We start from the raw sequence: 17,782 nt of genomic DNA on the forward strand, positions 1-17,782 counted from the left end.
CTCATTTTGGATTTCATGAGAGCTACACATTCCAAAAAAGTTGGGACAGGCAGCAATAAGAGGCTGGAAAAGTTAAATGTACATATAAGGAACCGCTGGAGGACCAATTTGGACCAAACTTATTAGGTCAATTGGCTACCTGATTGGGTATAAAAAGAGCCTCTCAGAGTGGCAGTGTCTCTCAGAAGTCAAGATGGGCAGAGTTATCATCATCTACAGTGCATAATATCATCCAAAGACTCAGAGAATCTGGAACAATCTCTGTACGTAAGGGTTAAGGCCGGAAGACCATACTGGATGCCGTGATCTTCAGGCCCTTAGACTGCACTGCATCACATACAGGAATGCTACTGTAATGGAAATCACAACATGGGCTCAGGAATACTTCCAGAAAACATTGTCGGTGAACACAATCCACCGTGCCATTTGCCATTGCTGGCTAAAACTCTATAGGTCAAAAAAGAAGCCATATCTAAATGTGATCCAGAAGCGCAGGCATTTTCTCTGGACCAAGGCTCATTTAAAATAGACTGTGGCAAAGTGGAAAACTGTTCTGTGGTCAGACGAATCAAAATTTGAAGTTCTTTTTGGAAAACTGAAACGTCATCCGGACTAAAGAGGACAAGGACAACCCAAGTTGTCATCAGCGCTCAGTTCAGAAGCCTGCATCTCTGATGGTATGGGGTTGCATGAGTGCGTGTGTCTTGGGCAGCTTACACATCTGGAAAGGCACCATCAATGCTGAAAGGTATATCCAAGATTTCTAGAACAACATATGCTTGCATCCAGACGTCGTCTCTTTCAGGGAAGACCTTGCATTTTCCAACATGATAATGCCAGACCACATACTGCATCTATTACAACATCATAGTAGAAGAACAGGGTTTCCGCTGGGCCATAAAAAGTCATAAATTTAACAATAAGAATTTAAGGCCATAAAAAGTCATAAAAACGTCCGGATTATCCATACAAGGTCATAAAAAACATTTACGTCCTAAATTGATACGCTAGTCCATTAATTTGTTCTTCCATCAAAATGCACTCGCAGCGGCAATGGCATTCATTTGTTTCGCCTGTTGTAGTTCTGTATGAGGAATCTGGGTGGTATCACACTGGTATCACAGCGTTCCAGAACTACAAGGTCCATGCGGCAGCATACAGACTTGTCAGCAGGACTTTCACAGAAACCCGCGCGAACTCCGAACATACTGTATCATACTGAGTCACTGCTTAGCTTAATTGAAATCATCCTGGCTATCACAATGGGAAAATGTACCTTTAACGATCTATGGCTCGAAGACGGTGCGTTTAGTAGCTGGCACAAGCCCGTCGCTAACAATCGGTATCAAGCATCCAAACACGTGACGCGGAAAAGCTGAACTGAGTAGCTGGTTACTCGCGCGCTGTGTTCGGTGCGGAGTGAGAGCCGCGTATCACGGACAGTCCCTACTGCACATGAACGAACAAATACTAATCGCAGTTTTGAACAAACAAAAGGATGTGAAAGAGCCCAATTCAGTACCACGGTGTTCAGGGCTCATGCAAAGAAAGGCGTCTTAAAACGCTTGTACACCGAATTTGCTTCTTTTTGCTCTTGTGCCGACAAATACATACAAAATATGTCAAAATACCCGCCTTGGAAAGTATGCTCAATTTTTTTTTTTCAGTTATTTGCCAGTTATTTCTTAAGTGAAAGTAAACAGTTGAGGAAAAAGATGCATTCATTGTGTCTTAAAGTGACCGCACCTAATTTAGCTACTAGCTGCTATAGTGTTAAAAATCACTCACTGCTCTTGACTGCATTACTTTGTAGTTTTAACAATAATTTATGCACAGTCATACCAAAAATTATCCAGACTCCAGATATAATTTTTGATATACATATTTTACTAGTAGGTACAGGACACTAATACATTTATTTAAGTGAGTTTAAGCAAACTGTGACATATTATACCCAAAGAATCTTCATACAGTGAATTACTAGTGAAATAGATAGATATAAATGTTTTATCTATCTATATATAAAATTGAGACCATAAATTATTCAGCACCTTATAAAGCACCATGCATTGCTTATGTGTGTTTTTTTTTTCTGAATTGCTAATGCAACCTTTTCACACCACAGTCTGAACAAAATTAATTATTGCACAGTAATTGGTCAACAAAACATTGATAGTTGTTGAAATAGATTGAAATATTGAAATATTGTCATGATAACAGTTGTCTGAAGTTTTGGTTGATTGTAATCCATTACGTACAATCTATCAAAGTTATAACATTATCAAGACGAATTTGTTCTGACAGAGTTCTTGTCTCTAAATTCTTGTCAAAAAGTTAAATTCTTGTCTTTAGTTAAAAACTAAATTCTTGTCATATTTTATAACCATTTTAGAAGCAGTAGCAAATAAACTGTAATAATGTGAGAAATGTTCAGGGTGTCTGAATAAATTTTGGTTTGATTGTGTGGCGAGTGGGCCGCAGGTGTCACTGATTTGCCCAATCATTGCCGGCCTCACTCCTTGTTCCCACGTCCCTTGGCCCTGCCCCACTCGCCACAGATTGTATATTTAATTTTTACATTGAAGACTATCCAGTGCTATTTTACATTTAATTATTTGGTTTCTGTACCTGGACACCTACAAAACTGAAAAAAAAAACTTAAACATTGTGTAAATAGCAAAAATAAATAAAAATGAACGAACATACAAATTAAACAGTTTCAAACAGGGCCCACTGGTACAACCTTTAGCGGTGCCCCGCAAACCCCAGCTACGGCCCTGTGTGTGTGTGTGTGTGTGTTGAATACTGTGACCAAACACCAATAACACTTGTTATTTTGGAAAGTAATGCCATAAAATAATTAAGTGTTCCTGTGTTATTGATACTCAAGAAAAAGAAGGTGAAGGCTTCAGTTTCTTAATCTTAAGAAATAATAGAATAACTCTTTAAATAATTTCAATGAAAGTCAATAATAAAAAAAGACTTTTGAAAGGAATTTTAATGACTGAAGTTATTTATCGTAATTCGTGTAGGTCATAAATTCAAGTCCTAATAGTCATAAAAAGGTCTAAAAAGTCTTAAATTTGACTGGTTAAACCCTGCAGAAACCCTGAAGAAGGATCCAGGTACTGAAATGGCCAGCCTGCAGTCCAGGTCTTTCACCCATAGAAAACATTTGGTGCATCATAAAGAGGAAGATGCGACAAAGAAGACCTAAGACAGTTGAGCAACTAGAAGCCTGTATTAGACAAGAATGGGACAACATTCCTATTGCTAAACTTGAGCAACTTGTCTCCTCAGTCCCCAGACGTTTGCAGACGGTTATAAAAAGAAGAGTTGATCCCACACAGTGGTAAACATGGCCTTGTCCCAACTTTTTTGAGATGTTGATGCCATCTAATTTAAAATCAACTTATTTTCTCCTTAAAATTATATATTTTCTCAGTTTAAACATTTGATATGTCATCTATGCTGTATTTTGAATAAAATATTGAAATGTGAAACTTCCACATCATTGCATTCTGTTTTTATTCACAATTTGTACAGTGTCCCAACTTTTCTGGAATCGGGTTTGTACTTACCTCATGAAAGAAATGGAGGATCATATCGGTATGGATCATTGACTAGATTTTGTGTTATTTGGTGGAGATTCTCTTTTAGTATTTCAGTCACAGTTTCAAGCCATGACTTGCCATTTTCTTTGAAAAATATAATTAAGTCCCCTGACTGCTTTAAAGCAGGGAAGGTCTGAATGTGATTTTTTTTTTTTTTTTAAGAAAATTACATGAAAATGAAATAATATAAAATACTGACTACAAAAACTGTTTCATGTTTTTAAAAAGTATATATTATTTTTAGGTACAGGTTTGCCATACCTTCTATCAACAAAGTTGATTTTTAGACTCATTTTGATATATAATATGCATGTATGATAATCATTTGCTACTATTTATTTGTAGTTTGTGCATGTCTTTTCATCAGACTTTCTTTAATCCAAATCAAGCAAACTTAACCCTGTTTTTTTTCTTTCCTTTACCCTTAATTTTATTATTTCCTTTTCTCTTTTATTGATAATTTCTCTTTTTTGTCCTTTTTAGTTTTTCCCTTTCCCTTTGTGATTTCTTTTCTTTTTCTTTTTCTTTCTGTCTGTAATGTGGTTAATCATAGATGATGCACGATTGGATTTCTAGCAGGTTGTATATTAAAAAGCAGCATTTGCAAAACTGGTGTAAAAGTCATGTCAGCCCTGATCTTGGCGAGAAAAAGATTTGACTCTATTAAGCATTCGTTGAATTGGTCAAAACAGAAAGCTCCATGGTTAGAAGAGAACTAAGTGAACTTTGGTGAACTTGACACAGTATTACAAAGTCATGAGAATTAGACCTGCTCTTCAGTGGCTCCCGCTGATTTAGAAAGGTTTCGGCTTTGATTTACACCACAGTTGCCAGAGTAATCATGCTGTAAATGTCTCTTAATGGACGAATGGTTTCTTTTAAAAAATATATAGACATAATTTTTTTACGAAAGGCCTTTGGGAGAGAGCTGTTGACCCATGAATGGTAGAGTAATGCAACTGTCCAGCCTTAATGAACACCGCCTGACAAGCTCTTCCATAGTGATTTATTGGCTTGGTGACCGTTAGAAAAACTGATTGTGTGATATGAATGAGAGTGAGGAGGGTTACACCCATTCCAACACACTTATTAATCATATTTACAAGATTTTTCTTGAACCTGGCTCTTGAGTTGCGAAGCTAATTGGTATGTATTAGTCTTAGTTTTGAGCTTGCCAAACAATTAAACTTGATTGTTTGTGCTGCGGTTAAAACGTAAAGATGTAAGTTTAGTTACTTGTGTAATACACAAGCTTCATGTCTGTTAGTAAGCAAAATGAGAAGGAAATTGCCCAACAAATCTGTTTTATTGTATTTAATATGCTTTGTAAGTGAAGAAAGGGTATTTTTGGAAAATGTTATCATAGATTGAGACCAATAAAATAAAAATCAGTCGGTGGTCTTTTGGCCTTTCCCACTGTAATATTCAAGCAGACAAAACCTATGACCTCTCCAAAGATTAACATATACTCTAATGATTTTAGGACACTTTCTGTCTGAATTTGGAAACCTACTGGGACAAATGAATATTTGTGCTTTCTGTGATTGTGAATATCGATATGCAGAAAGATCTCTCTTGACGGCTTTCAGTTTCCCTGGAGTTCTGAGCATATTTGCTGCTTTTTATATAACATTTGCACAGATACCTTATTGGATCATCAGAAATGATTGGGCAGAGACTGAATGAGCCAGAACCTGAACCATCGTCCCCTTATGGGATCTGAGCATCTTATGATGAGTGTGATTTACTCCTGCACAACAGTTCTGATGCCTGAAAGTTTCCATTTGTGCTTGAGTTCATGTAAGATATTGGTTTATGATCATGCCATGAGTGACTTTTAAAAGCTTTAGGCTTGTTTCATTGCACATCCTGGAGAGTTTGTATCAATTATTTCTGTTGTGTATCATGAATTTAAAGTGTTATGTTTAAATCCAGTATTCAATTTGTGCCAATATACCTACCCCAAACCAAAACATTTAATAATCACTTTTCTTGTTGAAGGATGGGTCAAACTGTGGTTCCACTAAATTTTCAGTTTGCTTTCTTCAATGCATTTGTTTTGGTCCATTTATTCATTAATTGAGCTGTTAATTGTGATGACTTATTGCATCTCATTTTGCAGGTTAATGACGCCGCCTGACAGATACAATGAGCTGAAAAAAAGCTCAATTACAGAGTCATTATTTGTTTCCCAGTTTTTACGCTGGCTTCGTAGCAGGTTTATTCTGCCTAATGTGTGTTTTATTAGCCTGTTTCACACTGATGGCTTTCAATCCAAGGTCAACTACAAGACTCTAAAGTTTGAGGTTTGTGCGATGTTCAGATAATGTAGCATAAAAGGAGTGTTGTAGTTAAATGTTCTCCTGTACATTCTTCTATGCATGTATTGTTGTTAATTAAGTTTGTTTCAGAATGCTTATGGTTTTGAGTGTAAGTTAAACATTATTCTCTAGTCTGTCTGTTCTTTTAGGTGGTGTGTAGCAGTGTATCTGCTTTCTATTTGTTGATCCTGTCTAGAATGTCTAACAAAGATTAGCAGTGGAGACAAATGCCACTGGGATCTTGACACTGTGGGGATTGGAAATATAATCCCTGTTTTGCATGTCGCTATCAATTGAGTTATAATCTTACAATCTGTGAGATTCCCAGAGACACAAATGTCCACTAGAGCCATCCACACTTGGTACATCTTCAGTTAGAGGAGTAATCGGGAAGAAAAACATACTGGTTTTGCTCACTACACACTTTAAATAGAAGCTAACATGTGTTATTGGCAGTTTCTGTGCAATTCAGTTCAATACATGTATTACAATACAAGGGTGAGGTATGTACTTTTACAAAAAATAGTTTGTTTCCAAACAGGAAACTCAAGTCATAATTCCAATATCTCACTTGCTCAGAATTTGATGTCTTGCGCCGTGACACCATCCCCTGGTCATCGATTGCTGGTTCTGCTTTTCCGTCAAGCTATTCACCTTTGCATTTGCTCATTCAATTTTTTTGGCTTATCTCATTTCAGTCAAGTGTTGGGTTTAGATGAGCACAGTATTGCTGAATTTGTTATCTGATATTGCTTTAGGAACATTGCAGTCACCAAAAAAAAAGATACCCAAATCAGTCAGAATGCCCCAGTGAACACAATTTTTGGCCTGCAAAAGAAGGACAAAATTAGCATGGAAATTGACTTGGTGTTTACCCAGCAAAAAGATGTTTATTGTGAAAGATGAAATTTATTAAGAACAGCATTAAATGTGCATATTGCCTTTTGAAGGAAGTTATATAAAAAATATTAAATATTCGGCTGGACTGATTGTACAAATTGTACAATGTAGTTTTTACCACAATGCACTGGCAACTAATATCAGCCATAGTTTCCTTAGTGCTTTATTATTTTTTAGAAGCATAATTATATAAAAAAAAAACTACTCCCTCTATTAAACATGCATAATCAACAATAAGTACCATTAACCGACAGTAAGAACTTTGACCGATTAATACAATCAGTTAAATGGTTTTAAAAAAAATGTTTTATCAAAATATTTTAACAGGTTTGCTGCATGGTTAAAGTACGCTACATGTATGAAAGTTGCGTTTAAAAAAAAAAGTTGCATTTTATTATTTCATTCAGAAATAAGCCTAATGCCGACGTGAAATGTTTACAAACATTATTATAAGCACTGTAAACATAGCTAGGCTAGACTATTTTAATTCCCCTCACTCAACAACAAATCATATTCAGAATGGAACAATAAAAATATAAGGATGCTATAAAAACGACAAGCCGAAACGAATTCATTTAGGCTAAAACGAAACTTAAACCAATGTTGGGTCTCTCATTCAACACTAAATCAAATGTGTCCTTATTCGCGATGTAGCCTTTTTGATGCCAAAATATAATTATGTAACCCTGGTTCTGTAAGCCACTTCACTCGCGTTCCAATATCCATGTAAAATAAAATGTGTTTGGCATAACATAACATCACGCCGGTACGGTGATAACACTTAATGGCACAGATTTCACTACATATTTAAACTGAGCTGTGTTGTTTTCCATATGTTTGGCTGTTTGACTGTATTATGATAATAAACAGGCTGCAATGCTTAACTGTGTGCGCGCATGCATGCGACACTGGCGCTATCATTAGAATTCTTTCCTTCTAAAAATTGTTTTTTTCCTTTCTACTGTCTTGGTTTTCGCGCACCACAAAAATTAACTAAAACGCTGCATACTAAGCTACTCGTTAAACAATTTTTTTTTGTTGTTAAATTGTATCTAATTTGCATTGCTTGGGCTTAGAGGAACCACCCGTCTGCCCCCTTTGTGAGAGAATTGGCACACTTGAACATATTCTAAGTTGCTGTAATATAGCTTTCACAGATGGTCGCTATCCGTGGCGGCACGATCAGGTCCTCAGGACGATAGCAGAATTCATCAGCAACACTCTTAACATCTGCCAGAGGACAGGGCTGAGAAGGAATGTCATTCACTTTGTCAAAGAGGGTGAAAGACCAACTAGAGAACATCAATAGGCAACTGGGCTACTCCTTACTACACAGGACTGGAGGATGGATGTAGACCTCGGAAAGCAACTTAGGTTTCCTCCTCACATCACAGAGAGTTCTTTGCGGCCTGACATTGTGCTGTGGTCAGACTCACTAAAAAATGTTCAAATGCTTGATAGTACATTTATTATTGTTGTTGTACATTTTTTATTTTGTATCATCTTGAATGTTATTTAAAAAAAATTGTTTTATGTAACATCTAGTACATTGTTACATTACAATTAATATTATATATTACTATAATTATCATTATATTGATTATACCATTATTATAATGTTTTTTATCGCATTTTAAATCATGCCATTGATTTAAAATGTGGTTTTATTTCAGACAGAGTTTGCAAAACTTTAACCCCAAGCATAATCCATAGTAATAGAGATGCTTTCCTTACCAAACAGTGATAACACTTTCATGGCTTGAGTTTCTTGTATGGCTAATTCATGCTAATATTGTTAATTACTGAGCTCTGTGTTCTGATAATAAGTACAGTATGCCACAGTGCCTCTCTTTGTGTCATGTCTGAGTAACCAAGCATCCCGCGGCTCTCGCTCTTTCTCCTTCCCCTGATGCCCTCTCTGCCTGGACCTGTCCCTCCATTTCTCCCCTCACATCAATCTATTGCCAAACTTCCTTCCTGTTGTCCTTTCCTGGCATGCGTTGGGCACCAGCGTGCCAATGTTGCACCATTTTCACTATCAGCACCAGCAACACTCGTGGAATGAGACGGGGAATGGAAATCCGTTACTATCCCTCTGCCCTCCTGCATGCGTGGACGAGCTCCTGTCAAGCTTCCAACCTTTCTGCCAACGTCCTTTCTCAAATCGGAAACTGCAGCATATGTTATAAGTCAGGCTTTAGATGAGGAGCTACAGCAGGCCCAGCCGTCAGAGTTGAGATTGGCTAGCTTAGACATAGCCTCCCATAAAAAAAGCTGAGCTGTTTTACAGGGTTTATGTTTTGAGGTTCATTTTGTGTTGACGTGAGATTGCATTTGGTATTTTATGGCTGTTCTGGGATGTAGCAGTTCTGCTCAGGAGTAAATGGTTAGGGCTCATGGTTAGGGTCGTGGGTGTTTCCGACCATCGTGGAACAAGGGGTTGGTTGTATATTTTTGTGTGGTGGGAGTGATGCAGGCATGCATTTCAAGATAACTCATGCTGACAACAATGCATTATGGGAATTCATCAAGGTGGAGATGCTCATTTCTTGTAGTGTTTGCTCTATCGGGTGCTCTGAGGTGACTTTTTTTCTCTCCTTTTTATGTTTTTTTTTTTATATATATTTAATGTAATTAATCCCACCTAATGTTAAAGTTTTTAAATATACTTTTGTATTGCAATAATTGGAATAATTTAACTAAAAAAAAATGCACACACAGAGAACCATGTACATAAATATGTATATGCAAAAGTTCAGACCACTTATTTGCTTGCTGACATGGTTGACAGCTTAAAGCACAATCACAGTTTTAGATCGATTAACTGCGATGGCGTATAAGATGTCCATTCAAACTGAAATCATAAATCTAGGCAATGTGCTGCCAGTTTCAGAGCAAAATCGAAATGGAGAAAAACACCCATCTGTCCCACTCTTCAGTATCGCTCCTCAATTATTACAGAAGTCCAAACCTTTTATCTGTTATAACTCACTCTCATCCTTTCTGACTATACAAAAACCAAGACACTCCTCACCTCTCAAGATAAAGTATGAATGGTGTCATGATGATTTACAATTTACTCTTTAATAAGAGACATCCATCAATTTAGTGGAGTGTGTTGAGCTGTTTTTAGCCATTAATCTGTCTACTCAACAGGACATTAAAATTGAATCCGTTTACTTAAATTCACATTCCTGATATAATTGTTCGAAAAGGGATAGATTTTTTTTATTCAAACGTGTTGGCAAACATATCCGTATGCTGGTGGCCTGAAAACCAAATCGTCATATGCAAAATAGTGAGTCAGCGCTTCCGTGATGTACCAGAAGAGGCCATCTGAATCAGATTAGAGATTAATTTCAAGACATAAATAGGTCAGGAATGTTAAAAATATATTTTAGTTCCTTGGTTAAACAGTGATTGTGTTTTTAATTGAAATTGACTGATCGCACCTGTTACGTTAAAATTCCTTGTTAGAACAGTTGTATGTATTTAGGACAGGTACCTTCATGCCAAACATGAAAACATCTTTAAAAACACAAAAAGATGTGATTTTAATATTGAGTAGTTATGTGGGACATTCAGAATAAATGCTTTTTTTGCATGGTCAAGCGCACCAGGACTGGGAGGTGCAGTACTTCTTGCAGCTGCAACACTCTACATTGCGAGTAAATCACTCACATATGCGACTAAATTTTACTCTATGCAACTAAATGATGTCTATCGTTAGCCATTGGCAAATAAATTCTTAGATTTAACTCGCTAGTGTGTGTGTTCAAGGCTCTTATAAGATTAGAACATTTTCCCTCGCTGAACACAGACTGAGCGCTTCAGAGTTCTCTCTCCATCAAGCGATCTGTACTTTTCAATAAATCTCAATGGATGCACAGCTAACCTGTATTTGTCAAACTGTAAACTCTCTGTGAAGGCCAGAGGTGTCAAGTAATGAAGTACAAATACTTCGCTGCATTACTTAAGTAGAAATTTGGGGTATGTACACTGTTAAAAATATTCCGTAAAATATACGGTAAAAAACCGGCAGCTGTGGTTGCCAGAATTATACCGTAAAAATTATACCGACACAAATCACATCACAGTCCAGCAAGGACATAGCCAGTGTTGGGTTCGTTTATCAAAAAATATATTTCTTAAAAGTAGGGTTGGGTATGGAACCGGTATGCACTGAACCGAATAAGAGGAAGCAGATTTCGGTGCCTTTTAAACGCCTGAGCGATCGATTGAAATTTGTCCTGGTTCTCCGAAATGTACACAAGAAGCACAGGCGTTGCTAGGCTTTTTTAGCGGGGCTGTAGCATTTAGCTCCATAAACTGTGCACAAATTTGCGATCTCCTGAGAGTCAGTCCCCTTAAATTTCATATGAAACCGGCGTCACACCGGTCTCCTCTCCGTCTTTCAGCGCGCTCTTCAATCTGCAGACAGCGAGCGGACTCAAACACAAACAGAGGACACAAGGTATGTGTTTATCGACAGATTGTTAGAATATCTGTATCTGTGTCGTTCTTTGTCATAAATACAGTTTACAAAAAGTCACGAGGGAGCAGTCGGTTTCTCATCTACTGTAAAGTTTTTGCTTGTCACACCACAGCTGTTTCCTCCAGCGAAAATCTAGCCCTTAACACATATGAACGAACACATACTTCAATTACACTTAATTTAATCATACATACTTTATACATACACTAGCTACTGTGCAAAAGTCTTAGGGACAAAACTTAGGTTTTGTATTAAATAATGACCCAGATTGTGAAATACATTTATTAGCCTTAGATTAATATTTTTAATGATTCTTTAATGTTATCCATAGTTTTTTTTTTGTGTTTTTTTTTTTTTTTTTTTTTAAAGTATTGGTTCAGGCACCGTTTAGGCACCGGTACCGTTTTAAAAGTATCGAAAAGGCACTGGACCCTACTTATAAGTTATTATTTCTCACTGGCTCATTTACCAAATGGGTGCTTTCTCTTCTTCCTCCACAAATTAAGCTACTGTTCGGTAGCGAGACGTTTTAATAAATTATTGTTTGCGATTGACGACGCGATTGACAATGTTGTGATAACTAGGCTGTACCAACTTTGTAACTCATTACCCCTCGAACACTGGACATAGCAGACGTATGTAGCGAATACAGGAAGGTATCAATCAAGAAGGTATCAGGATTATGAGTTATTTTAGATTTTTGATTATTCACTTGGATTAATCATTAATTTTGACAGCACTATAAAGTTTATTGTAAACCATACAAGGGTAATTGTTACTAAGCCTGCACCAATGTTCTTGTCCATTGCCCTCGCAGATTCCTGCAGCTAAACTTGGATGTACATTTACATTCCATGAAAGGTTATTAATGACATGCCTCTGAAGTTTGACTTTTTCCACCATAACAATACTTATAGGCAACTAGTCATCATATCTCTAGTCCTTTAATGTATTTGCATTGTACTAAAGTGCGTTCATTTTCAATGGGCATATATGCGGCTGAAACATGTAGCCTAGTGCATCCCAAATTTTTCAACAAGAACATTTTAATATAACATTATAGTCATTATGGCCTATGGCTTTAGAAAAATGTTTTTTTGAGGAGGTGGGGTAATGCACAATAGGCCCCTGTGGCGCGGCCTAAGCTTTTGTTCTAAATGGCATTTTTTTTCCTTACATTACTTTTATACTTTAAGTAGTTTTTTAAACCATTACTTTAATAGTTTTACTTGAGTTAAAAGCTCGAATTGATACTTCAACTTCTACAAAAGTCTTTTAAAACCCTAGTATCTATACTTCTACTTGAGTAATGAATGTCAATACTTTTGACACCACTGGTGAAGGCGCACGACTCGCCGTCGCTTTGCTGATAGTTCTGTTTCTCACACATGCACAGAGAGCGAGCGAAAGTCTTGCCACAATTAATCGACGCGCTACATGTAAACTATATTATTTGTTGTCTTCTCCTGTCAAAATAATGGAGTTAATTTAGAATTATTTTGCTTTTTAGAACAAGCAAAATATAAGCCAGTTTCTCCGGTAGTGGGCGGAGCTAATGCACCAATTGCAATTTCATTGGCTGGCGCTCATCTATTAACGTCCCTGTTTTAATCGCAGCAAATCAGTTTGACCGAACGCAGACAACGTGATTAATATTCATGAACCCAGCAGCTCATTAATCCATAGTGCATTGTATATTGTTAGTATGGTAGTAGAATTAGTAGTAGTATTATCTTTTAATAATAATTAATATGATCTATTACTATTTTTTAAACAGAAACCCTGAATGACCAACAATATCCAGTCTTAAGTTCAGTTAAAATGACTAATGCATCTATACATGTTTACCAAGTTTTATTTCTAATCACTAAAGTTCTATCATTAAATAGTGCTTAATACCATAATATAATGCTTGACTGACTGATTAAGAAGCTAAGATTTAAGAAGCTGTGCCATTTTACAAAGATAAGCTGATTGTTATCGTGTGTGTGTGTGTGTGTGAAAATAGTATCAGTCTGGCGAGTAAACTGAAAAATTTATTAGCCAATGGCGATTATATTGCCAAGGTGTGCGTAGAGGGTTGAGCTGTCTGTGGAGTTTGTAATGTATGTATCAAAGAGTCTGGCATCAACACTTAACCCAGTGCAGTTCATTAGAAGTGAGTCATGAATCTATGTGCCTGCACACACAAGCACATAAAAAGTAAGTATGTGTGTACCATGAGAGCAGGCCTGCACAGAGTCTGCTCCACAACTCCACAGATCTCCATAGAATTGGAGCACCCATCGTTCATGAAGTCCTAAGCATCAGTGCCCCTATGTATACACTTCAGTTGTGGCTGAAATAGGCGCCACATTTGGTAGTTATTTCAGATAAAATACCACAGAGATCTGTCTTGGTATCTTAATAGTGCTATTACTACAAACTGCTTTTTGCTTTCATTGACTTGTTTTCTGTATTTTTACTTCACTTCAGGCAATCTTCACACTGTTTTTGGGGCCCTTCACCTTTTTCAATGCGCAGAAGACCAAATACCTCCAGATCCTTACCTCACTAATGAGATGGATTGGTAAGTTGTTTACTATGTTTTGTTTGGTTGTTTTTTTTTGTTTTTGTTTTTTGTACGTTTTATTCGGTTTTGGTGTTTTAATTTCTTTTTTGTTTGGATTTAATTTATTTTAAGGTTTTATAAAAAAAAATTATATATGGGTGATACTTCTTATTTTCTATTTATTTATATAATTTTAGTTCTTTGTTTTTTTTTTAGTTTGCAACAACATAGCCTAAAACAAAATCTTCTCTAGTATTCAAGTTTTACCTTAGGGAGTAAATAAATTATGGTGATTTGTTAATGTTTCTGTGAGTAACTTGGTTTTGTGAAAGCTTAAATTATGATAACATAGTGCATTCAGTTTTTATTTTTTATTTTCTCATTAACCGTTTTTATTTACTTACTATACGTCTCTTAAAGGTTAGTACGTTGCTCCCCTCCTCTGCAGTGTAGCCAGGTTCTGTCAATCATAAATGTGTCCCGCTCCATGTCGTCGCCTTCTGTCTCCCTCATACTTCAGCCTGACAGGCTAGACAGGCCCTCTCAGGCGTGATTGGGCAGTCACTTACCAGATGACAGGCCCAAAATAAAACCGCCCATCCTCAAATCACAGCCACACTGAATCGTGGCTTCGCAGGGGTGAATGAACCTATAAAATGTACAAAAACATGTATTCTTGGGCGCACATTCGCAGTGCTCATAGACCTTTAAAGAAACAAGCATACGCCCTTTTGCTCACCTTTCTCTGCTTTTCCGGTCATTAATTCACAATGAGATGTGAATGAGAGTCATTGGCTGTTTGATACGTTTCCTAATGGCTTCATGGGTCTTAAGGCAAAAAATGGAGGCAGTTGTTCAAAATTTATGTATCATGAAATATATAGACAAAGTACAGAAATCTGCTGATTAGCATGTGCGGCAATATTTCTGCCATCTGTGTTTTAATGCACTGCCCATTTAAGAGCACTATAACCTGAGGGGTGAAGTAGCTTATCCTGCTTACTTCAGCAACATATACTGCTGAATGCAGGTGATGAACTTCACAGCAGTGCTGTTATTTCTCAGACTGTTGAATGGATTCTTGCTCTATTAGCCGTGTGAATCAATATGGGCTCATTTGCATCATGTATGTATTATGTATGCTTCCACTCGATCACGAAAGATATCACTGGTCTAGCTGGCCACTGTTTGCTGTGTATCGCAGTTTATTTTTTTTCTTTTTGTGGAAATACTTCACTTCCCCGCAGCAAAGCGGCCATTTTTTCTGTGTGTGCTGCCCTTATTGTTTTTTTGTTGTTGCTGTTTTTTCCTCCTTCTGTTCTGAATCTCCAGAGAGCTGAAGTAATTATTTGATAATGCATTCTCATATTTAGTCTACAGTATGATTTGGAGCCATTAAAATGTCTTAAATTCACTTCTCAAACATCTTTTTTTTTATCCTTAAATATTTTGCATAAAACTCACTTTACTTTGTCATCAAAATGATTGCATTTTATCATTATTAAAATAGTTTTATGTTACACAGTATTAATCTCCATACATTTCCTATAATACGAATTGTTACTTTTAAAGCTTCACTGTTAGTGCTGTTATATTATTAATTTAGTGAATATTCAAATATTAATGTCTATATTAGTTAAAATTTACTTTTTCATCTTAAAGTTGCAAAATTGGTTTTAATTCAAGCATCAAATTATGTCATACAATTGAATACTTTTTTTTTAATGTTTCAAATGATTTTTACAGTGATTCAGAAATTCAGCAGTGGTACTTGCTTTCCAGCTGTGCTTATTAATCATTCTCCCAAGCAGGACCAAATTGATTCACAGGCAAAACAAACAAACAAGTCTTGAAACAAATGAAAATCTTGTCTAAGCTTTAGATTGGATTGAATTTTTAATGTGATCCAGCAATAGTCAGTGGTTTTAGTTCCTTTTGAATAGCTACTATTAACAAACGCTTTGCCATTTATTATGCACAGTAATCCATAAACGATCTCAATTTCTAATTAGTGTTAAAAAAATCAGCCGCATCTGTGTTAATGAAACTTACTTTACCATAGATTGAGGCACTGGTATTTATCCCAGAGGAGAAACACAGATAGACAAATCTAATATAGGCATGATATCAGTTTGTAGTATTTTAGACACTAATTTGACAAACATTTGCATTGAATATGAAGTGGCTTTTTTATTTTGTTAACAGTCTTGAAATTGTAATAAGAAATGTTTATTTATTTTTACTCCGCTCTCCATAATACTTGATTCTGATTGGTCAATCACTGCAAACTTTTTTTTTTGTATAATGATGCTAAACTGTATATTTGACTCGTCCCTTGCTACTGAATTCCTAAATATAGGAACAGTTTCTTGTCTCTTGTATCACTCCACAGCTCCATTTTTTCCTACGTAATACAATAATTTGATCTCAAATCAATATTTCCTGTCCATTTAATTTATTTGATAAGTGGTTTAGTAATAACATGGAGAATATGCTCAAGCAGTCATCCCAAAATAAACCCCTTCCAAGTGATACAAGACCCTTGCTATCCTTTTAGACTTTATTTTGACCAGCTGACTGAACTTTCATCCATTATGTAGTAATCATATTATTTCATACCAGAACCCAAGCTGTTAAAATTACCTCAACACTCTTCAACATTCTTCTGCTTTAATTGATTAACAATGGCATATCAATACATCAGTGCAGCCGTCAATAAGTTGACCAGTCGCCATTTCATTTCTTTTCCTCTTTCAGCTCTCCCTTTCCACTCTTGTGCTTTTTCCCATGATCCTCTCTGCTCTCAGTCATTACTCACTGCAGACAGCAGGTCAAGCAGGCATGTCCCTTGTGTGCCTCTGTTCACCCATAATGCACAGAAGGAGAGACCGTGCCTGCTCCTGTGTCAAACAAGATGTGGTACGTAGGGATGGGTTCAGTTGGTGACTGGGGAGCCACTTTGTGTTTTAGCCTCGACGCCATCTAATACCTGCGCTGTCCTCTGCTCAACCAGAAAACAGAGCTCAATTATTAACTCAACGACCACAGCAGCTTCATACTTGAATTAATGCTGCTTGTTGTGTGTTGTTACCCGCAGATATGAAACCTCAGCAGTCTCAGAAGCCATAGACTCTTCTTGATCGCCACTTGTATGAAATTCACGAAGCACCTTGTTTATCAGGAACACAGCTATGACGTCTTGTATGCAAAGCTGTGCATCTTCACATGCATTATTTAAAGGCAATTTTAATGCAGGGGTCATTTAAATGGGAAGCATCACCTCCTCTCAGCACTGAAGTAAAGAGCATTTATCAGGTTTTGACGTGGAGAGCGAAATGAGTCGGTGAGGTTGCCGCTTTAATTCATATTTAGTGTGAACGTTGAGGAACGGACAAAGGGCGTGTGATCACTCACTGGAGATTAAAGACTGGATGTTGCATTGATGTGGTGGGTTACTGAACGCTCCTCAGAGACTGTATTACTGTTAATGGTGCTAGAGCAATATGCTGAAGACTCCAAAAATCTGTTGTTCGGGTTCAAGAGATCATTTGCATCATTATATATGCAATGGTAGAGCGCTAACAAGGTCATGGCTCTGTTGCTCAAATGAGGTTTTGTTCCCAGACAGTGCATGAATTTAAAAAAAAAATGTATCGCTTGAATGCAAACTAATTCACTTTGGATAAAAGCATCTGTTAAATGCATACATGTAATGTAAGGAAACGTGTATATATAAATTTGATTTGCAATAGATGCAGTGCAAAGAATCAATAGTAGATTCCTTCAAATATTTGTGAGCACAAAAAAATAACGTTTAATTAAGTTCTGTCTTTATTTTGATAGCTTGGATTGTGCTCTTTTTCCCACAAAATCTCACTATGACCTCAGCCAATTTTTTTTT

General features: G+C 36.6%; 1 protein-coding gene across 1 annotated transcript in view; it reads left to right on the top strand.

Annotated features, from left to right (window-relative positions):
* Positions 1-17,782, top strand: part of LOC132141753 (transmembrane protein 104-like) — a 51,443-nt gene that overhangs the window by 19,399 nt on the left and 14,262 nt on the right. Inside the window, exon 9 of the mRNA XM_059551419.1 lies at positions 13,806-13,899. Coding sequence (XP_059407402.1) covers positions 13,806-13,899 — 94 coding nt within the window. The remainder of the gene's footprint in view (positions 1-13,805; positions 13,900-17,782) is intronic.

This window comes from Carassius carassius, chromosome 1 (assembly GCF_963082965.1).
Source record: "Carassius carassius chromosome 1, fCarCar2.1, whole genome shotgun sequence".
Classification (NCBI taxonomy): Eukaryota; Metazoa; Chordata; class Actinopteri; order Cypriniformes; family Cyprinidae; genus Carassius; species Carassius carassius.